Below are 25,366 nucleotides of genomic sequence, written 5' to 3' on the forward strand. Positions count from 1 at the left end.
TTTATTTTTCGATAAATTAATAGAATTTTACTAGTTTTGACTGGATTAATTTAAAGATATTTAATTATTATAGGGTAAAGTACACCTACACCCTGATGTATGCCAAAATAACTTTAAGGTTCATGCTTAAACGCTGCTGAAAATCCCGCCGGGATAATGCATTGGATAATGTTACCATCTTAAGGTAAAATAAGCACAACCTACAGTTATACATTTATTAATTAATACAGTCGAGACTTACAAAATATTATTAATATAGCAAAATATTAAATTATTGAAGTAGTAATTTAATATATTTTTACCGAATCGAAACTGTAAAAAATTATTATTTACGTGAGGTTATTAACTTATCGAGATTTTACTGTGTATCTGTTGTTTTGTACCATAATATTAAAGCACAACCAATCATAGTATAATTTCTTTGAAATTGACTATTTCCATTATTTGGATTCAATTTCTTTTGTTTGAAATAATCTTAATTCTTTAGATATTTGGCATCTAGATTCTTCTTTGTCTTAATGATGTTAAATGCTTAAATCATAGTGTGTTCAGTGTTCTTGTAAAATTTATTATAGTACCATGTTCTTTAATCAAATCAATTAAATTATTGATTGTCTTTATATATAAAATCAAAAAACGTTACGACCACATGAGAAACTTTAATCACATTTTTATAATTTTAAAATTTAATTTTTATTATTACTAATATTTTTCTCATTTCATATTTTGCAGAATTTTTTTGACTTTCAAAGTAAATCCTATATTCACACCCGTTCTAAAATGAGGCAATGTTGGGTTTTACTTAAGTTTATAGTTATTTAAAGCAACTCTAATGGAGTTAAATAGTAAAACTTCTATTTTAATGATCAAAAATTCAAATTTTCATCTCCAACGAAAAAATCAAATTGGTAGTTATTTTGATATTTAACTTCCAAAAATGCAAAAATCATCATACGAAAAGATGTATCATAAAATTAACTACTTAAATAAACTATCAATAATTCACACTATCAATTTTAAATATATTTATATTTTTTATATATATATATTTAATATTTCATAACCAAATAGCTATCATTTTCTTTTGAGTTAATTGCACAAAAGTCACATGTATAATCTCGAATTGCTAAAAAAGGCCTTGTGTTAAAAAAACAATTAGCACAACTCCCCTATATTATTTTCTACTGAGCACACTGCCCATTTCTTCAAAATTCGTTGTTGACTTACATACAATGACTAATTTGCCCTTATGAAAGAAACTTGAAATTGTAAAAAAAGAAAAAAATCATCACCTGCATAAGGTAGATTTCTAATTCAGAAGTAAACTGCATAACAGCCAACAAGATTCTGAGTAATCACTGTGCAAAGATTCTTCACAGATAATAGGATATACCTTTTGCAATATTTACGCAGCTGGACATTTCGATCCGCACACAGTTGCTATACAAATATTTTCACGCAATCTTAGTCGTTCCAACAAAATCAGCATTCTTCTTCACGGCTTTGAGATTGAGCAGAGATTTCAGAACTTGCTTCATTGTTGGGCGCGTAAAAAAATCATCAACTACGCATTTCAATGCCAGTGCAGTGATCTTATGCCCATCGGAAGGTTCAAAATAAGGATCGGCTTCTAGACTTTGGTGGACGACCGTAAACTTGGGCTTTTTCGTGCCGGTGTCTGAATTGTGTTCATATTCGATAAACTTCTCGTAGGCCCATTGGCAAACATACGGTGCAGAATTTGACCTGTCTTCTTCAGTGTAAACTCTCTTTGAAATCAAACTCAGAAGTATAGTACCAAATGCAAACACATCTTGCTTATCTGAACTACTATCTGCAACAAACGTCATAATTACTTGCAGTTTCAAACAAATTAATATAAACAAAAATGATATAGTTGGATGCAAATTGCAGCACAATCAGAAATTGAACCACTGAGCTGTTAATTCAACGTTGATGCACCACAACAGATAATTTTGTGATCTCGAATCTTGATTACACTATCGTAATATTTAAAAGATACCACTCTATGTTTCGCAATTACAAAAGCAATCTTGATGTTGAATCTATCTTACGGATTACACGAGCAATTAGTTGCCTTGGCAGAATATGCTGATTTCGAAAAAAAAGATACATGCAAAAATCCAAATTTAACCGTGTACTAATACTGTTCAAGAAATCTGCCGAGCAAATCGGTATTGGAACTGTTTTGCTGAATGTTCTTCTATTTCTATATGTGATGTAATTCCTCATTAGATATCATCAAAATACATACATGTATTAAACTACTACTTTCCAATTCAAACCATCCATTAACAGAACACAGTCAATGACTTATGGACGGTAATAACATGACGGAAGGTTCATCTAATAGTTTCCCATGACAGAACAAGCGAAAAAATAACAAAAATGGAAAGAAAAAGATGAAATGAGAAAAGAAAACAAATGCGGGGGAGAGATGGGAAAAAAAGGAATTTATAGGATCAATTAAGTAATGTCCTTCATATCGGGGCTTTACTAAAAATGAGCTTTACCTCTTGAACCAAAAATGAAATTAACCTTTCTGAACTAATTTCTAAAACAGGGATGCACTACGAATATTCTAACAATAGCTGGAAGTCATACAAAAATTACACAAATAATTCAGTTGAATATATAATAATCTAATATATATTCCCGATCAACGCCAGGAAATAGAACTTCAATTCATAGTAGTAAAGAGTGTAACAAAATTTTAAAATACCATTTTTTTGTGTCGCGAGATCAACGTAGCCATTGCATCCAATCAAATGATGGTGGTTACATTTGGCCTTGTCGGGAAAAATCCCACCGGTGATGAGACCAAAATCACATAATTTTGGATTATAATCCTGCAACAGAAATTAAATGAATAACTGTTACATTCATTTGCTATATAGGATGTTCAATTATGGGAATGAAATGCTTGGAACACACCTCGTTGAGCACTATATGAGCACAGTCAAGATTTTGAACTATGAAACGTGATGGACACTTTAAACCGTGCAGAAACTTTAGGAGGGAAGCAAATTGCAGGGAGACTTTGATTCTTTGCAGCCAAGTGAAATCATCTGAAGACAAAACACAATCTTCAGTTATGGATTCGTATTATCATTGTCAATTACCACGGCAAAATAATTGTACAAAATTGTGAAAATCTATACAGCTTTCATCACAAAATACCGATAACAATCTCAAAACATAACCACGTGTGGAGCAAGAAGCACGGTAAAATGGATTGAAAAAGTGTTTGGTTTAAAAACTAATTAGGTTCCGTCAGCTCTTCCATCAATTAATGCACTACAGAGATGTCAAAGAGAAGCTCGAGATTTTCAAAATTTATAACGTTCTAGCAAACCAAACTACAATCCTCTACCTTCTTGCACGGTAACACTAGACAATAAGTAAGTGGCAAAACATACAGATGGTATTATTGAATAAGAAAACTTTTAAAAAATAAAATCGAATACCTTTAGGAATGAGGTTAAAAACCGAGTCAAATGGCTTGAAATCATAAACAACACCAAGGTGACCACCTTCATAACAGTATCCGTACAACTTTACCAAGTTCGGATGATTAACCATCATACGGTGGCGAAGTAAAGTGACTTCGTCCTGTAAAAGAAAGTATATCAGATATCGGGAATCGTAGATATATAAGTATTTGAAATGTTATATGGTAGGGATAACATACCATTAATCTAATTTCATTGTATCCAGGTATGCAAGTGTAGACTTCTGAAACTTCCCATATCTTCACCATCACATAACGAGTCGATTCAGCATGCACAATCTTCCCACGATAGAGTTTGCCAAATTGGAAATGGCCGAGGTAGTTGCTCTCGGAAAAGTTATCAGTATAATAAGACAAATCCTGATACGAGAGGTCGAGAATATCTCCTAGCTCCATTTTTCTAGCAAAGTTCGGTAAAAACATGACTGTAAGCACACGAATTTGAGTTGATCAAAACTATAGTACTATAACGAACTGAAACTTTTTTTTACAAATAGCAATATGCAGAAACTGAAACATGATTTCATTCCTTTGAACAGATTACTTTGAATAATCCAATTACATATGCCTTGACCTAAATTTATCCCCAATTTTTATCACAGTTAAAATTCATCAGGATATTTTGTGAAATGCTAACAAATATAACACAAATCTGTAAGAGAGTTACGCTTTTATCAATTGATGCGGATCTTCTTCTGAATTTAAAAGTTAAAGGAATAAAAAAAAATTTAGCTCCGATTTTCCCAAACAACATCAGAGGAGAGAGAGAGAGAGAGAGAGGGGGGGGGGAGAGCGAGCGATTAACAGAGGGTTTGAATATTCTACCGTTCAACCGTGTCGCTTAGTTTCTGTATTGAGTTCTTCACCACAAAATCCAACAAATTACTAGTTCGCCGGTAAACCAACCGTCACCCGCTCGTCCAAGCGCCGCCGCCGCCGTCGCACGTATTTGTAATCACTCAGAATTGGCGGGATGATGTGGGGAAATGAAATGACGATACATACCTGTCAAATAGGGGAAAGTATAGGAAAGGTTTTAGACTCTTCATCAATTCTATAAAGGGTAAATTACAAACACCCCCTGAGGTATGGTCAAATTACAAAAAAACTCCTCTTGTTTGGATAATTACATCTACCCCCCTCAACTATGTTTTTTTCTTAGACCTCCACATTTATTGTGCCAAATTCAACATAGTCATCTAGATTCCGTGAAATGTGATCTAGTTTGTACTCTTTTTGTGTAAAAAATACAGTTTATGATGCACCACAAACTGATATATACAAGCTAAAAATCACATATTATGATCATCTTGCTTCATAATGTAGAGTTTGAATGGGATAAAACGGGTACAAAAGTGATAATATTCCATATAATCTCGAAGATTCCACTAAATTTGATGAGTTGAGGGGGGTGGTTGTAATTATTCAAACAAGAAGGGTGTTTTTGTAATTTGACCATACCTCAGGGGGTGTTTGTAATTTACCCTTCTATAAATAATGTTTATTGTTTAACAAAAAAAAAAAGGATTAAATACACCCTGCACCCCTTAAATATAGATTATTCAATTTAAAGAATTATTTGTAATATTTACCCCTCAATATCAATTATTTTGTAACTTATAAATTTAAAACACGATAATAATCTTAATATATTTCCAATTAGATGGAATAATTATACAATAATTTAATAATTTATCTAAAATGTCAATTGAAAAATCAATGCAATATTTAAAAATTTATATTTTTTTTGGTAGAATAAATTAAATAACATAACAATCTAATAATTATTGTATTGTATAAAATTGAAAAGTAACTAAAATTAAATTATTGAATTTAAAAAAAGTTAGTATAATGTATAACAATAAATGAAAATATATTTTAAGAAACTAATGAGTTAAAATAAATTAAAATAATTAGGATTACTATTTATTATGCATTGATTTCTTAATAAATATATTTCATATACATTTTATGAAAGTAATGGTGTAGCAGTTAAATAATAATTGGTTATTTGGAATTCACAAATTATTTAAAATGATTTCTTAGTTGTTATTATTCACTATATACACAACACTATATAATTAGTTATTTACTATGATTTTTTTCAATAACTTAAAATTTTATTTGATCCAACAACAATTAGATGTTATATTCTTAAATAAGTATCTAAGGCAAGATTTTATTTTTTAATTTTAAAATGTAGTATTTTTATGAGATACTTTTAATAAAATAAATCAATTATTCATTTTAGTTATTCCATCCAATAAAGGAGAAAATTTTAAGGTATCAAATTTTAAAAGGGATAATTAGCAAGACCCTCCTCATGTGGGAAAATCACGTGAAGTAGCTCCCCTCCAAAAAATAATAATTTGAGAAAGCTCCCTTAGATTATTCTCTAGCTAATTTTTAAACATAAGATTATTTGGAATCTAGATTATTTTTTCTCTTTATCAGTGAAAATGCAGAAAAATGGATACATAAATACTCAAAATTGCATATAATTGACTTTTAGTTCTAGTCGACTGTGTTTGTTCATTTCATTTCATTTACATGTGAGATTATTGGGTGCTTTTGTGCTTGTATTTTTGGGTTTGATCATTTCTCTACATTTGCATTGCTTTATGCCAATGTTTTGTTAATTCTTATGAGTAAATAACCAATGCCCAAATTATTGCATATATTTCCTTGGACATACAGATCATTTTGACATGTTAAGTTCTGCCTTGCAGTATTGTGTTTAAATTGTTAGCTCAAAGAGGTTATCTCCTCTACTAAAGAGGACTCACAAAAGATTTTGGGAAAATATATGCAAGATTAAATGTGAATCAGCAAGATATGAAAGACAAGAACTTCGGATGGGATTTTTCATGCCTTGGTATTGGTTACTGGTGTCGATGGGAGCAGATCTAGGATTTTTTTGGTAGATTCCGCAGAGGTTAAGCGACTACGTTTTTGTAGTCGACTACGTTTATTGTAGTCGATTAAGTTCATCGACTATACTAATTTGGTAGTCGATTAAAGTGTTAATCGACTGCATTGGTAGTCGATTAAGGTTACTCGATTTCATTTTTTAATTTTTTTATTTTATTTTTGTGTATTGATTACAATTTGTATAAATCAATTACAATTTATGTATAATATTTGTTTTGTAAAAAAAAATGTTGATTTTCGTTTTTATGTAGTTGTGTTTTTTTATTTTTAATAGTCAGTTCGTTAATCGACCACGCTTTACAGTTGATTAATATCATAGTCGATTAATATAACTGGTAGAGAAAGAAAATCAAAAATTAAAAAAGAAAATAAAAGGTTAAAGAAATTTCCTTAATCGACTATGCTCTATAGTCGATTAATATACCTGGCATGAAAAAAGAAAAGAAAAAATCAAACAAAAAAAATTATAGAAATTTCCTTAATCGACTATGCTCTATAGTCGATCAATACACCAGACTGAGAAAAAAAAAGTTAAAAAAGGTAAAAAAAAAGTTTTAAAAAAATTAAAATAAATAAAATAAAATAAAAATAATAATAATTAAGAAGGAAAAGAAAAAAGAGGAAACGGCTGATATGGTAGCGTGACATAGTGTGATGATGTGATGGGTGGGGACATAATTGGAAAAAATATGGTTGTAAGTGAGTATGGATTTTTATCAAATGAAGCAAAAAAATTTGGACCTCTCCCCATTAAAGAAAGTAATTGAGAGGTTTTCTCAAAGAACCTCAATTTTAAAATACAAATTAAATGGTACTTGAGGAGGTAAATGTTACAAATGATACTTTAAGTGGATAATTGTTATATAGAGTATACTGTAAGAGGATGTGAAACTCGGATGGAACGGATCCGAATCGACCTCTTTAGAAAATTTTCCATTTATTTCGAAAGTACACTATTTTAAATTTCAATTCTGAAAATTTGAGAATCTAGAAATTCATTCCAATTTCAAAAGCTTTAGAAATTTTTGAATATTTATCGGAAAGTATTGATTTTTTTCCCCAAAATATTCCATAATTTTTTCAGAAAATAACAACACTAACTTCTACAAACAATAATAACGTGAATTTCACCAATGAGTCAACGACGAATAGTGATATATAGAAACAAAAACATGTAATAGAGAAAGAAAGAAATATAATATAATGTGATGAGGACTGAGGAGACAGTGAAACGAGAAATCGGATTAGGGTGGTGTTTGTAAAAGCGGAAACTATAAATTATGAGTTAAATTGGTTTTAAGAACTTATTTCTAAAATTTGGGAATGTGATTATAATTTTCTAGAGTTCATAAATGTTCTCTAGTTTTACTCGTTTTGTGTAAAAATACAGTTTCTGATACCCAGATCTTTATAAGCCAAAAGACACAACATCTTATGATCATTTTATTTAAAAATATGGAGCTCAAATGAGTTATAATAGGTACAAAATGGAGAATATTTCACAAAATCTAGAAGATTCCACTAAATTTAACACCGAAAAAGATAGATGCATAAAAAAGATTTATAATTGAGGGGCGTGGTTGTAATAAGCCAAAACATGAGAGTTTTTTTTTTTTTTTTTTTTTTTTTTTTTTTTTTTTTTTATATCACCTCACCTCAAGGGGTTTACTGCTATTTATGCTTATTTTTTATTTTTTTAATTTTGGTGAATATTCTTAATTTCTTATTAGGGTAAATTACGAAAATCCCCCAAACTTAGGCTAAATAACGAAAAATACCCCCATATATCTGTAATAACCTAAATCTCACTGGGGGTTTGTTTATGTCTTACACCAACCTCTTCCAGTGTTACTTTTCACGGATTTTTTTTTTAATATTCGGATAAACTCTACACAATTTCAGATGTTTTCTTTTATTTCTCACATATTCAACATAAGGTATAAAACTCGATCAACAGTTAATCTGAGGAGGATTTTGGTTATTACAGATAGATGGGGTATTTTTCGTTATTTAGCCTACGTTTAGGGAGTTTTTCATAATTCACCCTTCCATATTATATTAGGTAATAAGAAATTACCAGTTTTAAACTTTGATCAAAGAGGATTCATTAACGTATAAAGTATATATATATATATACGGCATGCTCATAATTCCAAAACCTATTCCTTTTCTACTTCTCCTCCATACCTGCAACCCTGCAACCCTTGTTTTTCCTCTTGCTTCTCTCCTCAAATCAGATTCGGAATCTTCCAACTCCGGTGATCGTTCACGGTGAGATTTACCGGCGTACTCACTGTATCATTTTTTTATTTTATTTGTTATATGTTTAGTTGCAGGATGTTTTTAGTTCGTCTAATTGAATGATTTGGTTGAAGATGGAATATTCCGAACCCTAATTTATTCCATTGTTCTCTGATGAGTTATGTTTTATATATGTGGTTTTACCAATTTTTTTCTGCTTATTGATTTTGGGGGTTGTGCTTTCGTTTATCGAGTTTTAGTGTTTTTTCGACAAATTCGCCTCTCTTTTTTGGATACTGATATTTGAAGCTACAAATTTGCTTACATCGCATACTTTTAATACTGGTATTTATCTTCTAATATCCCTGAAAGATTTCATAATTTTCGTTATATTTTGATTTATTTGTAAATTTTAGCCTATATATCTGAAATTTCAGCCTGAAAGTAAATAATTGCAATCAATGCTTATAGTAAATGTAAAGCTGTAATCTTTATAGTGAACATGCTTAGTAAAATTTGTAGGACTTAGAATTGATATTTTTCCATTAGGGATCTCTTTCAAATGTATTAGTAATCAGTCACAATTCTTTGAGATATTATAAATACAGTAGCATAATTTTTTCAAAGGATCCTGTTATGCTCAATCTATTGGTGAAATAAGTATAAAAACATCGAAAGTCGTTAAGGAAACAGTTATCTGTAAACGTATCATTTTCCAGAATTTTCAGTAATTTGTGTACTTGCCGGAATTTTTATGCTATAAAAGATATGAGCTTGGTTAAGTTTGAAGAGTGAATTATCTCGCTACTTTTTTTCTTGTTTAGTCACAAATATAATTTCGACTTATCCACAAAGACTCCCGTTTTAGAGTTTGTGCCGATTTTTTTTTGATATTTTATAACGGTAGATACTTCTAAAGGCAACTTGGTGATTTTATCTGGAAATACTTACTGATATGGAAAATTGAACCACGTAGGTTATATACATATTCAGACGATCTTTTATGACTGTCTTGACTTTTGTTGTATCAGAATAATACCTTGTTATACATATCGCTCTGTTGGCAAGAAAGTTCTTTTACCGAAGGCTTTGCTTCATGCATAGTATAATTTTGATCCAACAGAATTTGATTTTGTTTTACAATTTTCTTTTTACTTGAACTTTGCCTAGATATGGAGCCGGAAAATTTTAGAAGAATTGAATACGAGGACTTGGTTGAATGTACCGATACCTTAGGTGAGAGAAACTATATAGGCCGTTTCCAATTTGGCAAAATGTACCATGGAGTGCTCGGAACTTTCGAACCAATTAATTTGTTGGTGAAGATATGGGAAGTTCCAGAAATATACAATTATAAGCCTGGAGATCATAAAATTAGACTAATGGTATGTTTGCAATTCCGATATTGTTTCAACTTTGGGAAAATAAATTTATCTCTTAGGACTTTTTCACATGTTTCGCATGTGCTTGTACAGGAGGAACTCGTTTTACTTCGTCATGAAAAGGTGATCAAGCATCCATGCATGGTAAAGCTGTATGGATTCTGCTGCGACGGTGAACATATCAGCGTTGCTTATTTACTGAAGCCTTTTGGTTCTCTTTTTAACCTCATCCCTAAAGGTATCGGATTTCTATCCCTCTCTGAGATTTCTTATCGGATAGCACCTTCTACTTATAGCTTAGCCGTACGTCATTTTAACTTATATATAGGCATAACTGTCTATAGTGCATTCTTTGTACATCTTTAAGGCGTATTAAACATTTTGAAAATTTCTTTTCTGGAACTGTAACCCCTTGACATCATTTTGAGCATTGATCTTTGAAAGAGACGAGAGAGCTAATTGAAAGATTATAAGTAAAAGTGTAAAACAATTAGTTAGCCGTATTACTTGATAGTCAACTGGCTTGATATCTCCGTTATCTTGGGTTAATTCATATACTGCTTCTCTCATATGAGATGTTGTTACGCTTCGAAAGTTGGCAGTTCATACGTAAAGATTCGTTTTTTGTTTTTTAGATTTTACGTAGCTTGTGCATTTATGCTACCCTGACACAATTTACACATGGCTGAAATAACTGAAAATGTGTTCGACTCGTAGATAGTTTCACATGGCTGCAAAGGATAAAAACGGCATTTGGATTGGCTTCCCTTCTCAAATTTCTACATGTCGGAAACCCTTCATCATATTACCCACCTTTCGTAGTTCAGAATCTTGATGCTGCTCATATAGTGCTTGATCAGGTTTGCTTAGATGTCTGCGTCACATCCCTCGGGTTAATTATCATACTTAGTATGAAGAAATCAGTTAATTAGTAGTTGACTAATTATGCAGGACTATACTCCAAGGCTGTGCGATTTTGGTCTGGTATGTGGTGGACTTTTCCCCGATAGGAGATCGTATTCAGGCCCATTGGGTTGCTATGGCTACATCGACGTTAGTGCATCCAGTCAAGGTATGTATATTCTCCCCATCAGTTGCATTGATTTAACAACTGACTCGTAACCTTACACATCGAATTCTGATTGGTTATCACCCCATCAGTTGCATTGATTTGTTTACAAGTTGTTGAACATTTATCGAGCTATCATTTTGCACCAAAAACTAAAGAATGCATTCCTTTCGGTGGGGAAATTTTGCCACACTTCAAAACTTTTTGCAAACACAAGACAAGCAGCTTGTCTTCCCACTTTCCTATTCCTGTTAGTCATTTACCCCTAATTTTCCTGTTCGTTTTGCATGCATGCATATTTTGGCACACACAAGAAAAATAAAATAAAAGAAAACGAGCGGTTGAGGGTGTGATGAATCTTTGGTGAGTATTTTACTGATTTAGGATGAAAAGGGGACACTGAGTGACGGTAAATAATGTTCGTTTAAATAGATTATCTATAAATCGAATTAATTGGCATTACAACGACCAAATCTATTTTTAGATATTGCGAGTCCTTTTCACTTCCGTAAAGAAGTCGCGAATTGCTGACAGCTAATACTGATTCATGCATCTTCTTGATGCATATACTGTGAAGAAACAGATTTGCTATTTCTTACAATCTTCCAAATTTCATTTTTATGCTGCCTCTATGATCATTCCTTCTAAGTTCACTAATCCTATTTATGAATTACTACATATCTAAAAGAATCTTGAATTTTTGTTACAGATGATTGCTCGACCAAAAAAGACATTTTTGCATTTGGGGTGATACTGCTAAGTTTGATATCGAAGAGAGTATACACCGAAGAAGACAGGCAATCTGGTTTACCGACTGTTTACGAATGGGCTTTAGGACAATGTGAAGCTTTTGAATCGTACAGTGAAATGAGAGATGCAAAGTTTTCGCTTGTCCATAAAAGTATAGTGCATGAAAGTGAGTTTTGTCATGAAGATGGGCACAAGATTACTATGATTGCGTTAGAATGTGTTAATAGAGTCCAATCCGAACGGCCTGCAATGAAGCAGGTTTTTAGAGCTTTACTCAAACTCGAAGTCGTTAAGAAGAATGCTGACTTCATCGGAGCGAACAACAAAATGCTGCTTCGGCCCTGTGAAAAATACTAAATAGCTGCTGATTTATTATTTATGGCACTGAGGAATGATGTTAGAATGTTATTTATGGGACTGAGGAATGATGTTATTTATGGCATTGAATTACACGATGCCAAGACTTGGACTCGTTAATTTATCCATTTTGCTGTTGTTTTTTGCATTTTGCATTTTGCTAATGTGTATTCTATTTCTTTTTGTTGTTGTACTTTTGCATTTGGTGGACTCATCGGCGACCTCATTGACGAACGTGGTTTTTGAATTTCTTAGTTTTTGCAGAAGATTGTGTAATTTTTTTTTTTTTTTTTTTTTTTTTTGTTGTTGATGAAAAAGAACAATTTCATTAGGCATATATAGATAGGCAAATTAGGTGGAAGACAAGAAGCTTCCTTAAAATAATAATTCGAAACAGAAGCTAAATCATGAGTAAGAGAGTTGCCTTGTCTTAAGACAAACGAGTTTAGGACATTAGCCGAATTTAAAGGCATGTAGTTCGTTGGAAAACCAAAGAAAATAAAACTCTAGCTGAGAAAGATGCTGCTATAGAAGAAGCATTGGCCTGGTTGACTCGCACGTCTGAGAATATTCATCAGCAAGATGAAGATGACAATTTTACCCCTGATGTTACCGACAATATGCTCAAACTTCTTGGCAGGTGGAGAAAGTCGATAGTACCATACTTGTTTACTCGAATCAAATCAAATTATTGATCATGGAACTTAAGAAAATAGTTAAAAGTTTTATCACTTTTATGTAGTGGTGTAAATGTAATGGTAGTTTAACATATTAGTTTAAGGAGCTGAGTTCAATTTCTATATTTTTAAGAAATCAATGTTTCGTTAGATAAAAATGAATTACCTTCTTATGAAATGAAATTAGGCTTTATTTGTGACAGTACAAATGAATATATATATATATATATATATATATATATATATATATATATACACCAAAATTTGTAAATCAAAAAGTCTACATAATAGAGATAAAAAAATATTTGTGACAGTACAAAGGAATATGTGTATATATACCAAAATTTGTAAATCAAAAAGTCTACATAAAAGAGATAAATAAAAAAAAAGCGTGGACGGCAGGATTCGAACCTGCGCGGGCAAAGCCCACATGATTTCTAGTCATGCCCGATAACCACTCCGGCACGTCCACATTCGTGAACAACAGTTTCCGTGGTTGTAACTTTATTCTAATGATGTTTTTGGCACACTAATTTGAAAAAAAATAAAATTGTTACACTATCCTAAAAAAAAACCCATAAAATGTGCTCATCTGCCATAAACCATTATTATTATTATTATTATTATTATTATTATTATTATTATTATTATTATTATTATTATTATTATTATTATTATTATTATTATTATTATTATTATTATTATTATTATTATTATTATTATTATTATTATTATTATTATTATTATTATTATTATTATTATTATTATTATTATTATTATTATTATTATTATTATTATTATTATTATTATTATTATTATTATTATTATTATTATTATTAAGTTTGTTGTGTATAATAGTTTGCTATTAATATTCTAAGTACATAAAATGCAATTTTAATCATCATCGTTAGTACTAAACAAACGGTGATAAGTCTAAATTAACGGTGGCATGCAACCCGGTGTGTAAATTTTAAGGTGATATGTTTAAATTTACACTAGATTATCAATTTTGTGTTACCTTAATACATATACAAAATATACTCCCATTTACATAAAATGGAGTTTTTATTTGATCGTGCAAAATGGAGTTTTTTAGGGTAAGTTACAATCACCCTTGAGATATAAGATTTATTTACAGAAAACCTCTCATTTTTACATAATTATTAATTATATCCACCTCCTTCTAATTTGTAGATTCATGACATTAACACCCTTTTGTAGGGGTTGAATGTAAGAAACTTACAAACGGCATGGATTGGGTGTAATTTCAAAAAAATAAGACGTTTTATTATAATTACATTTGACCATGGGGACGTGGCTGTAATTTACCTTTTCTAAATGTTGTGATTGGGAACGCGTTCCTTTTTGAGAGAAAAACAAAAATGAAGGGCAATTTTGTAATTATAGGAGCTGAGGTTAGCAGCATCGCTGCCTATCGCATCTCTCTCTGCAGAATTCTTAAAAAGAAAATGAAGACAAAGGTAAAACTGCAAACAAAAAGCAAATGCTGAGAAAAGATTAAATGAGCATATATATATATATATATATATATATATATATATATATATATATATATATTCCAAAAATAATGTCCAATAAGAGATAAAGGAGGATACAACCAAATTAAACAAAGCTAAATAAGGAAACCTGTCTTCTTATTAATGAAACAAGAAAATGGTGCGCTATTTATTTGCTTCAAAAGAAAATATGTATATAGATGGTTATTTTTATGCTACACTCGATAAAGATTATACTGGGTGATTTTTTATTGTTGATCTACGCGAATATGGGTATGTGTTTGTGTATTAAATAGTAAAGATCTATACGATGTATTTCACCCGGTGTAGCGTAGATAAACTGTATATATAGATCAATCTCTCTCTCTAAACAAAAATTATGGAGAGCATCATGCCAAATCAAACAATGATAGTCAATTAAGGAAAATAAATATGTACAAATTGACGAGTTTTTATTTAGACCCGAAAGTGACATGTTTGGAGCGAATTTGGGTAAGCTAAACAATTTTAGGATGAGCGATAATTAGTTGAGATATTATATTAGGTACTTGATAATGTGGTTAGTATTTTTTAAGAGACCTCAATTGATTTTTTTACGAGCCCCTAAAGAATGGTCAAATTATGAAAAATTTCCTCCTATTTGAGTAATTACAATCATCCTTCTCAACTGTAAATCTTTTTATACGTCCATCTTTGTGGTGTTAAATTTGGTGGAATCTTCTAGATTATATGGAATATTCTCAATTTTATAATCGGTTTATCCCACTCGAGCTCCACATTTTGAAGCAAAGATGACCATAAGATGTGTTTTTTTTATTTGTGTATATCAGATTGTAGTACATCAGAAACTACATATTTGCACAAAACGAGTGAAACTAGATAACATTCCACGGAATCTAGAGATTTTGTTGAATTTGAAACCAAAGGGATTGACGTGTATGAAGATTCATAGTTGAGGGGTAGTTGTAATTATCCAAACATGAGGTTTTTTTCGTAATTTGACCATACCTCAGAGGGGTGGTTGTAATTTACCCTTTAGATTATGTGGAATATTATCCAGTTTATACCCGTTTTACCCCATTCGAGCTCCACCTTTTGAATCAAGACGATCACAAGATGCGTCTCTTGGCTTGTTAAAAACTGCATTTTTGCACAAAACAATTACAATCTAGAGAACATTCCAAAGAATCTAGAAGACTATGTAGAATTCACTATTAGAAAATTTGTTCATTACTAAGAATTTTTTTGCTATGGTAAAAAACCGTAATTAAAGGTACTTTTTGCAACAAAACAATTTTGAAGTCGTAGTAAATACTAGGATTTACCGTTGCAAAAAAAATATTTGGTACGGCCATTTACAGTAGCAAGCCCGTATATGCTACGGGGCAAATTCGTAGCAAATGCGTAGCAAAACCCTTTTTAATATGAATTTTATACATGGTCGTAGTACTATTGGTTAGACACTATATGGGTGGAAATGAGAGAAGACTCATAGTTGAGAGGGGTGGTTGTAATTAACCAAAAAATTGACATGACCTCAGGGGGGCTGGGTGTAATTTACCCAATAAAAATAAAACAAAAACTAAGCTAAAAATAAATGAGTCAAAAAGAAATCAAATTCTGCCGTATGTAACACAGGCTTTCTCGTGGAGCAACCAACCAATACACGAAGAGATCCTGACACGGTATCAATCTTTTTAATGCATGCATGCAGAAGAAACCAACGTGATGCATGACCTCATGTACTGTGGGATGCAATATGACCTCATGTACTGTGGGATGCAATATTAAGAGTGCTGTAGGTGTATGAAGTTGTGACAGAAATTTTTTTTCAATATTGTAAAACCAAGAACACTTTCCACTATAAATACACACTGCAAACACACACACACTACAAACACACACTGCAGCCATTTTCCTTTCTCTTGCTTCGAATCAAAAGATCTATACGGAGGATCGGAGTTGGTAATTTTCGTTTGTTTCAGATCTACTTGTTCAATATGTTCTCGTTTTTTTTGTATATTAATGTTTCTCGTTTTTTTTTATAAATGTGTGTAGTATATGGCTCCTAAATCGAAGAAGATGAACATTCCTAGTGGTCCGGGGTCCGGTTCGTCCGGTCGTTCAAAATCAAAGAAGCCATACGACGATGTAAGACGAAGAATCTCTATTAATTAACTATATTGTGGTTATGTAATATATTTATTTAATTAACTAATTAATCTGAACTTTTTTTTTTTTATTATTTAGGAAATCATTTCTTTACCTATGGAAGATGTACGGACTATGACGGACAACTTTGCCTTAGCTAATAAGTGTGGTGGAGGGTCGTATGCGACCGTCTTCAAAGCAGAATATACTTCACCGAGAACCTACCACACAAAAATGGTTGCCGTTAAACGAATACTAAACACTACGCGCGTTCGGCCTGAGGTATTTTTAATTTTAGCCAATATTTAAGTAATTGGCAATTAATTTTGTAAATCTCAGTACTCAAAAAGTAGTAAGTATACGTACAAATGTGTCTAATTATATCGTATTTTATTTTGTTTTCAGTACGAGATCGAGGCTCTTACTATACTTAAACCATGTCCGCAAATAATCTCGTTGATAGGGACGAGTCGTGATTCGGAAAGCTGTTGTCTCGTCTTGGACTACGTTCGTAGGAATCTAGAAGATTTTATTAAAGAAGAAGGTACATTTTTATTTTATTTTCTTAAACTAGATGCAAACAAATTATAATTTGTGATAATATTATTAGCCAAATTAGAAGATTTTATTAAAGAAGAAGGTACACTATTTTATTTGTAGTCTTCGTCTGTCAGTTCTGCATCTTTTGCAATTTAAATCTTAAATGTTTTAAGAACATGCAATTTAAATCTTCATCTTTTGTAAGAATTGAAGATCAGTATACAAACTTGGAATCCTAATATATTAGACTAATAGTTCATGTGGTTGCAATAATAGTTTGCTCTCTAATAGCGCTTGTTCCTTTATAAAAAAAAAATTATTTTTATTTTTTATCATATTGTATTATCCATGTTTTGTAAAATGTATTATTGTTTTGATAGGAGATGAGCTATCATGGGCGCGGACTTTGAATATCATAAAGCAAGTGGCTTATGCGGTAAAAGCGATCGTCGAAAAAGGATATGTCAACTCGGACATCAAGCCGAACAACATCTTAATTGACGACGTAATAAATAAATAAATTCAATATGCATTATGTATGTATTATAAAATTGTTATAATTTTTGTTTTAATATAACTTTTTTTCCGTACTGCAGATGGACAATGTTTATTTATGCGATTTCGGGTCCGCCAGGAAGGAAGGAAAGGACTTGCCAACATTAAACGAATTATACACACCAAGAGAGATTTCTAATTTCGGTAAGTCATAATTAATTTAAATCTTTTTTTTTCCCGTAAAACAACTTAATCACCTAGTACACCAACCAGTGTGTGTGCTGAAAAATAGACAAAAACTACAATTTTGTAAGCGATGTGAAAAATGTCCAAAGGAGCATATTCTTCTCCTTCATCGTCTTCATTTTCTTCATCACCGGTGTTGTATTACGACTCACCACGTCTTCACTCAAATCCACTTTTTGCTTCATCGGCATTTTCGTCAAAGTTAGCTGCCCCGATTACTCTTTCGATCGAGACCATTTGGGCAATTTTAAGAGCCTCCAACTCTGTTCTGACGTAATCCTCGGTGGCAATTTGATCTTCTTTCATTTTGCTTTTCTAAAGAAGGTTTCAATTTCTGTTTTTCCCCTGTTCTAGTTTGTTGCACATCTGTAGTGAGTTATCATCGAAATTCTTCTAGTCTTGCTTCAGATCATCACTTTCCTTAGAGGGCAAATATCTCGTGTTTTCTAAATTCATCAACAAACGGTTGATGCTCCTTCCCTCTCTTCATTAATAGTGACACTAAGCTTGAATTTCCAATTTCCTTCTAACTAATTCAGCTTTCATCTTTGAGAGTTTGCTCTCCTTCTTAACCAAATTCTCAGTGTTTAATTTTAGTCTCCTCCTCAAGAGAGTTCCTTTTTTCTTCGATTTCCAATTCAAATTCCTGGTTTTCTTTTTCTCTCTGGAGCTCAGCTTATTAGTATTTCTCAGCTTCCGCATATCTTGTTTATGTTTCATTTCCTCTCCAATAATTCCAAAGCTTTCCTGTTTGCCTCTGTAAGATTGGAATCAGCAGCAAGCAACTTTTTCTTATTCCTCAAATCCAGCCACCAAATCAATCAAGCTTCATTTTCAACGGAAATCATTTGGCATTAGCCACACATTAGCCTTCCTCAAACTTGAGAAACTGCAATTAAATAAATGAGCTGTCCACTCCTTTTCTTCATATTTTCCGTCAGTAATTGATTGCTACCTTTTCTTCAAACGCCGGCCTAATCTCAATTATGAGCAACTTGGAAGAAACCCTAATTGTAAAATTTGTCAAAAAAGAGGGGAAAGGTGTTTAACGTTCTAAATGTTGACTGGTGGTGGATTGTCTGAAAGAAGTACAAGTAGAAGGACGGAGGGAGGGTTGCTTCCAGTCCAGACGGAATATTCGGGCTCCGGTGAACGGAATATTCAAATACAGTGTGACGGGAGGAGAACAGAGCAAAGTGAAAGAAGCCCCCAATAATTTGACTCATTCATTTATTATTATAATATTATTATGAAAGCAAAATAAAAAGATATTATTATTTATTCTATTTTGTTTATTTAGACATATATATTAATCATCTTATTTATTCTTCTTTTTTTTTTTTAATAGGAACTATTGATCCGGAAAAGGTGGACTTATACAGTTTAGGAGTTCTTATTCTCCAATTAATCATGAAAAATAATATATTTGGTAGATTGTGTCTAGGGTCCAGTTTAAAACATGAAGTAAAATATGGTGAGAATACAAAAAATGCAATTCTCCATATTTCTGTTCAGGCCAGAATTCACATGAAAAACTCAAGAATTAAATATGTTGTGCACAAAAAATTGTTCCAGTCCGGGTGTACGGTTAATGATGCAATAGCCGTCACCGAACTCGGCATACGTTGCACCGAAGAAAATCCTAACTCTCGTCCGACCATCGATGAAGTCATAGCTGTTTTGGGAAATCTAATGTAATAAAAACTTTATCTAGTTTTATATGTTTTTTCCTATGTATATTTCTTTTTTAAATTTTCATTTAAAGACTTTGTTTTTTAAATGTAATTGATTTGTATGGAAATATTATGTGAAACTGTTTTTTATATTTTTCTTTCTTCATTTTTTGTAATAATCCTAAGAATTTAAGTATATTCTTCTTACAAGCGTTACCCAATCGAAAGCAAACACCAGTAAAAAACCAAAGATACAAAATCCAACTGAAAACAACGGTTGTTTTGAAACACCAAACACATCATACACAAAATACCTTTTACTAAACAATAATTGTACCTCTACTAGAATTCATTGATTCAATACGATAAATTAATTAGACAATAGTAATTCTAAGTCAATCCAATAATTGTACATCTACTAGAATTCATTGATTCAATACGATAAATTAATTAGACAATAGTAATTCTAAGTCAATCCAATAATTGTACCTCTACTAGAATTCATTGATTCAATACGATAAATTAATTAGACAATAGTAATTCTAAGTCAATCCAAAAATCAATTACCATCGGAGGACATTTTCACACAAGCGAAATTGTGGCATGTTTCTTCACAACTTCGAGATTGAGGAGAAAACTTAGAACTTGCTTCATTGTGGGGCGCTTACCTAAATCATTATGTGTGCAATCCATTCCGAGTGCAGTAATCTTGGGCCCATCAGAAGGATCAAAATCGGGTTCCTCTACTAGACTTTGGTGGACGAGCGAAAACTTGGGCTTCTTCGAGTCACTATCTGAATCATCATTTTTCGAGTCACGATCTGAATCATCTTTCTTCGAGGAGTCACTATTTGAATCATCATTTTTCGAGTCACGATCTGAATCATCTTTCTTCGAGGAGTCACTATTTGAATCATCATTTTTCAAGTCAAGATCCGAATCATGTTTTTTCGAGGAGTCGCGATCTGAATCATCTTTATCCGAGTCACTATCTGGACCATATTTATATTCCAAAAACTTCGTGTAGGCCCATTTGAAAACATATGGTGAAAGATTTTGCCGGTCTTGTTCGGTGAAAACTCTCTTTGAAATCAAACTCAAAAGTATATTCCCAAATGCAAAGACATCTGGCTTATCCGGAGCATGATCTGCAACAAATTTCTAAGTGACTTGCGGTTTCAAACAAATTAATATAAAGAAAAATGATACAGAGGGAGGAAAATTGAAGAATTTCAAATCTACCACTGGACTATTAATTCAAAAGTTGATGCCCCACAGAAGAGATAGTAAACACAAAAACTGGCCATAATATTTTAAAGACACCATTCTATGTTTCGCAGTTACAAAATCAATCCTGACATTGAATCTATCTTACGGATTACGCGAGCAATGAGTTACCATCACATAATATGCTGATTTCATAAAAAGAATGCGTAATCCAAATTTAACCGTGTAGTGCACGTCAAGAGATGAGAAAATCGATATTGGAAGTTTGTTGCATCTTACAAACATTCAAGTGCAGCATTTTGCATCTTTTCCATAGGCCTTTTTTTTTTAATCTTCTTTATAAAACGGACTTTTGTTCAAGAAAACTTCCTAAAATATCACCGAATAACAACATCCCATGCAAAACAACCCCCTCACAGCCCCCCATATGATCCATACCACGTACATCTTGAAATATATAGTTTTAATTAATCTTTGATATACACATACTAATTGAATTTTCTTTTATTTCTATACGCGATATTATTCTTCATCAGATAAAAAAAAAAAATGCAGACATGTATTACACTACCATTTTTTTTATCACAAACCAATTATTAACAAACAAGTTAATCACTTATGGACAAAAATAACATATGATGGAAGGTTTATCTCATAGTTAATCAACATCAACGCTGTAAAATAAAACTTCGATTCTTAGTAGTCGAGAGTGTAAGTTGTAACAGAAGTACCTTCAAACCATGAACCAACATCCAAGTAGCCATAGCTTCCAATCACACGACAGCATTTATATTTGGCCCTATCAGGGAAAATCCCACCAGTTACGAGACCAAAATCACATAATTTTGGATTATAATCCTGCGAAAGAATTGAATTAATAATTGTTACATTCGTTTAATAAAGGATATTCAGTTCTAGGATTGAAACACTTGCACCATACCTTGTCAAGAACAATATGAGCACAGTCAAGATTGCGAACTGTTAAAGGTCTGTAAGGACTCTTTATTGTGTGCAAAAAACCAAGGAGTGAAGCAAATCGCACGAGGACATTGATTCTTTGCAGCCAAGTGAAATCATCTGCGTATAAAACTCAAAACTTCGATTACGGTGTCTTATTATCATTGTCAATCGGCATAATTGTTGAAACTACGAAAATCTCAATACAACATTCAACATAAAAAATCATTCCCAATTTGAACACCTACGACATGTCAAGCAAGAGGCTCAACAAAAACAAAAAGAATCAGATACGAAAAACGAATAAAAAGAAAATGAATACCTTTAAGAACGAGGTTATAAACGGAGTCAAATGGATTGAAATCATAAACAACGCCAAGATGACCAACTTCATAACAGAATCCGTACAACTTTATCATGTTTGGATGATTAATCACCAAATGATGGCGAAGTAAAATCACTTCGTCCTGTAAAAAGCAAGTATGTATGTCAACTGTCGGGAACCTTATATATATATATATATATATATATATATATATATATATATATATATATATATATATATATATATATATATATATATATACAAGTAGTCGAAATTTACGGTCGGGGATAACATACCAGTATTCTAGATTCATTATCTCCAGGTTCATAACAGTAAATTTTGGAATCCTCCCATATCTTCACCATCACAAAAAGAGTGGATTGAGCATGGACAATCTTGCCACGATAAAGTTTGCCGAATTGGAAATGGCAGAGGTAGTTGCTCTTGGAAAAGTTATCCGTAAAACGAGCCAAGTCCTGATACGAGAGGTTGTGAATATCTCCTAGCTCCATTCTTCTAGCAGATGTTCGGTGAAAAATACACGTAAACTGAAACTGAATTTCGTTCCTGCAAACAAGTACTAGTCATGATATGCGTTTAACTACAAAAACCTAATGAATCGAGACTCTGTCCGAAAACCTACAAATTATTTTGCACATTGTTTCGATTTTTTCATAAGTTGCCAAATTTTACCACCTTGATTAAATGTTCAGTTCAATTGAAACAGGCTTGTCGGGATTTACCGTACGCTAAATTTATCCCACATAAATTACAAATAGCTAGGGACGAAGAGAAATTTATAAGAGGCAGTTTATAAATATATGTCCAAACTGCTCCATAAGGGCAATAACACATTAAATAAAACCAGATAATTTTATTGGGCACATCGATTAGTTTGTTATACCAATACAATTTTTTAATGGCAAAAATTCGAAGACGAAAATTCAGATAAATCACGAGCTCAAATCAATATCAATAACATCGGATGAAAACACCAAACTTGTGACAAAAAGAAAAGTTTTTCAATTGACGAAACCGAAAAAAGAAAAAAAAAAAAAAAAAAAAAAAAAAAAAAAAAAAAAAAAGCAAACCTTTACATCCACAACCAAAAGCACAAAAAACAAAGACAAAGGAATTAAACAAAAAAAATTGTTCGGATGGAAAAATTGTACCTTAAATAAAATCAATTGGAGGTGTTCTTCGATCCTGAAACCGCAGGCTAGTGATACCGTTCGCCGGACAATTACACCGTCGTAGCTCCGCCGTAAGAATTGGTGGAGGTAGGTTGCGACTAATAAATAAATATATATATATATATGGTAGGTGTCAATTAAGGAAGCCTGAACAAAGGTAAACTCCAAACACCGCGATAAATATAATAAATCTTCAAAATTAGAAGATTAGGCGCAAAAACTATATGTAATTGTCGCTTGTTATTAATTTATTAGAAGTCCAGTCGCTTAATTTTTTTTATTTTTTTTTTTGCTAAAAAGGTCATTCAATTGTTTTGGGGCTTGCTATTATCAGTGCGATTTTTACCACTCGCAGTGCAAAATAATTCATTTTTTTTTTCTTTTCCAAATCTTATCCAAATATCCTCTCAAACACTCTCAACCTTTTATTCTTAAAATTTATCAATTTTAGTATTTTTTCGACCAATATCAGTTAGAGCACAAGTATTATCGACATGGATGGCAACGGCTTCGATTTTGAGGTGAAAATACACGTTTTTTGTTCGTTTCCAACGTTTTTAGAGATTTCGTATCATAACACACGAAATATATGCTTTCATTTCGTGTAATACTATACGAAATATGTCTTAAAATCGTTAGTTGTGTGTTTCGTATACAGTCACACGAAATGGAAGCTTACATTTCGTAGTAACACCTACGAAATGGAAGCTATTATTTCGTGTGTGTTTACACGAAATGCAAGCTTCCATTTCGTGTGATTGTCTACGAAATCCCTTAAATATTTTCTTTTAATTTTAAATATTTATGCAGGAACTAAGAGAACAATCTCACGATCATAGTCACTTCTTTGAACGTGGTATTGTGTGTGATAGTAGAGAAGCGTTAATTATGTGGGCAAAAGACACAGCAATTAGTCATAATCATCGACTGATTAATCATCGTAAATCAGAAAAATATCATGTTTTAACGTGTGAAAGATATCAATCTGGACGACACGGACTATTGAAGAAACGTTCTTGTCCGTTCAGGTTAATTGGCAAAAAATCAACGGAGGATGGATTATGGCGATTGAGTGTGAGTAATGGTAATCATAACCATCTGCCGGGTATTTGAGTAATGGTAACTTATGTTTAAATTTATATTTGTTTTAATTTTGCATTCAAACTTATGTTTTGGAATATTTAAATTTGTAGCGTTGTGTTTTGCATTTTATATGTTTAATCTATGTTTTTGGAATGTATTAAATTTGTAAGATTGTTTGTAAGGTTGTTTAAATATGTACTTTAATTGCTTCAGTTGTACGTAGTTTCTAAATTCAAATAATAAAACTAGTGAATTAAAATACAAAACAACAAACTAGTAAATTAAATAGTTCGTAATAATAATAAACAAAATAAAAATTAGTAAAACAATTAGTTCCTAATTAAAAATAAAAATAAATTATTAAATTAAATAGTTCCTAACAATAATAAAAATGCATAGTCCTAATAATAATAAAAATAAACTTTAAAATTAAATAGTTCATAAAAATATATAACTAGCAAAAGAAACCGATAAACTACCGCCTCGCTCTCCTCGGCGGCTGCACCTCATGATCGTCGTCGTCATCGTCGTCGTCGTTGTCGTTGTCACGGTCGATGCCAAGATATCGGGCGGCGGGCTCCAAAATATCTCCAAGATCGGCACGTAGATCGGCAAACTGCTGCATCCAGTCCTGTCCAGTGCTCCTGGTGATCGGGTACAGGGCACGTACTACCTGGTAATAAGCCGGCTGATCTGGTGGCCTCACATTCTCTCGATGCACTGGAGCCGGGCCTACGTCAGGGTTGTTGATCTTCGGATGAGTCCGCTCGGTGTACCACTCCATGTAGTGCTCGTCGACTTCCCCCCGTTGTCGTGCCGTCTTGTATGCGCGGGCATGAATGGAATGAGCCTGGACCATGTCCCACATCCCACCCGGAAATGGGTAGTTGACTTTGTACGATGTACCTCCTTTGGGACCGCGTGAACATGGCTCCATCGACGGAATCAAGCCGCGTGGTATATCCTGAACCCATCCAAACTGTCGGACGCAACGATCAGGCATATACGGCTCTACGACCC

At 32.2% G+C, this 25,366-nt stretch overlaps 4 protein-coding genes, 1 long non-coding RNA gene and 1 other non-coding gene across 7 annotated transcripts; 3 read left to right on the top strand and 3 right to left on the bottom strand.

The window, feature by feature from the left end:
• Positions 1-1,111: 1,111 nt before the first annotated feature.
• Positions 1,112-4,558, bottom strand: LOC105951756 (putative serine/threonine-protein kinase PBL3). The gene is made up of 6 exons (XM_088814252.1): positions 4,358-4,558; positions 3,713-3,932; positions 3,489-3,633; positions 2,956-3,089; positions 2,744-2,870; positions 1,112-1,834 (listed from the first exon to the last, which is right to left on the bottom strand). Exons 2-6 carry the CDS (start codon positions 3,926-3,928, stop codon positions 1,455-1,457), a joined length of 1,002 nt encoding a protein of 333 aa, XP_088670378.1. The 5' UTR covers positions 3,929-3,932; positions 4,358-4,558; the 3' UTR covers positions 1,112-1,454.
• A 3,885-nt stretch (positions 4,559-8,443) lies between these two features.
• Positions 8,444-12,410, top strand: LOC105951755 (putative serine/threonine-protein kinase PBL16). Its single transcript, XM_012975206.2, has 6 exons — positions 8,444-8,734; positions 9,875-10,089; positions 10,180-10,324; positions 10,804-10,946; positions 11,038-11,158; positions 11,865-12,410. Exons 2-6 carry the CDS (start codon positions 9,877-9,879, stop codon positions 12,260-12,262), a joined length of 1,020 nt encoding a protein of 339 aa, XP_012830660.1. The 5' UTR covers positions 8,444-8,734; positions 9,875-9,876; the 3' UTR covers positions 12,263-12,410.
• Positions 12,411-13,329: 919 nt separating this feature from the next.
• Positions 13,330-13,411, bottom strand: TRNAS-AGA (transfer RNA serine (anticodon AGA)). Its single transcript has one exon. It is a non-coding gene; the product is annotated as a tRNA-Ser (tRNA).
• Positions 13,412-16,987: 3,576 nt separating this feature from the next.
• Positions 16,988-19,650, top strand: LOC148765312 (cysteine-rich receptor-like protein kinase 17). The gene is made up of 4 exons (XM_088813598.1): positions 16,988-17,151; positions 17,528-17,652; positions 17,744-17,846; positions 19,237-19,650. The coding sequence occupies exons 3-4, from the start codon at positions 17,744-17,746 to the stop codon at positions 19,584-19,586; spliced, it is 453 nt and encodes a 150-aa protein (XP_088669724.1). The 5' UTR covers positions 16,988-17,151; positions 17,528-17,652; the 3' UTR covers positions 19,587-19,650.
• A 213-nt stretch (positions 19,651-19,863) lies between these two features.
• LOC105951754 (putative serine/threonine-protein kinase PBL21) lies at positions 19,864-23,527 on the bottom strand. Of its 2 annotated transcripts, XR_016029683.1 has the most exons (7): positions 23,243-23,527; positions 22,367-22,637; positions 22,068-22,212; positions 21,729-21,865; positions 21,520-21,646; positions 19,975-20,709; positions 19,864-19,900 (listed from the first exon to the last, which is right to left on the bottom strand). XR_016029683.1 is itself a non-coding variant. In XM_088813597.1 (6 exons), the coding sequence occupies exons 2-6, from the start codon at positions 22,580-22,582 to the stop codon at positions 20,144-20,146; spliced, it is 1,191 nt and encodes a 396-aa protein (XP_088669723.1). In that variant the 5' UTR covers positions 22,583-22,637; positions 23,243-23,527; the 3' UTR covers positions 19,864-20,143. The 2 variants fall into 2 exon arrangements, 1 of the variants encoding a protein (XP_088669723.1); XM_088813597.1 differs by having other exon boundaries at positions 19,864-20,709.
• On the top strand, positions 23,449-24,470 carry LOC148765313 (uncharacterized). Its single transcript, XR_016029684.1, has 2 exons — positions 23,449-23,784; positions 24,074-24,470. It is a non-coding gene; the product is annotated as an uncharacterized LOC148765313 (long non-coding RNA).
• Positions 24,471-25,366: the final 896 nt, after the last annotated feature.

Source organism: Erythranthe guttata, chromosome 14 (genome assembly GCF_056151865.1).
Source record: "Erythranthe guttata isolate IM_541 chromosome 14, IM_541, whole genome shotgun sequence".
Lineage (NCBI taxonomy): Eukaryota > Viridiplantae > Streptophyta > Magnoliopsida > Lamiales > Phrymaceae > Erythranthe > Erythranthe guttata.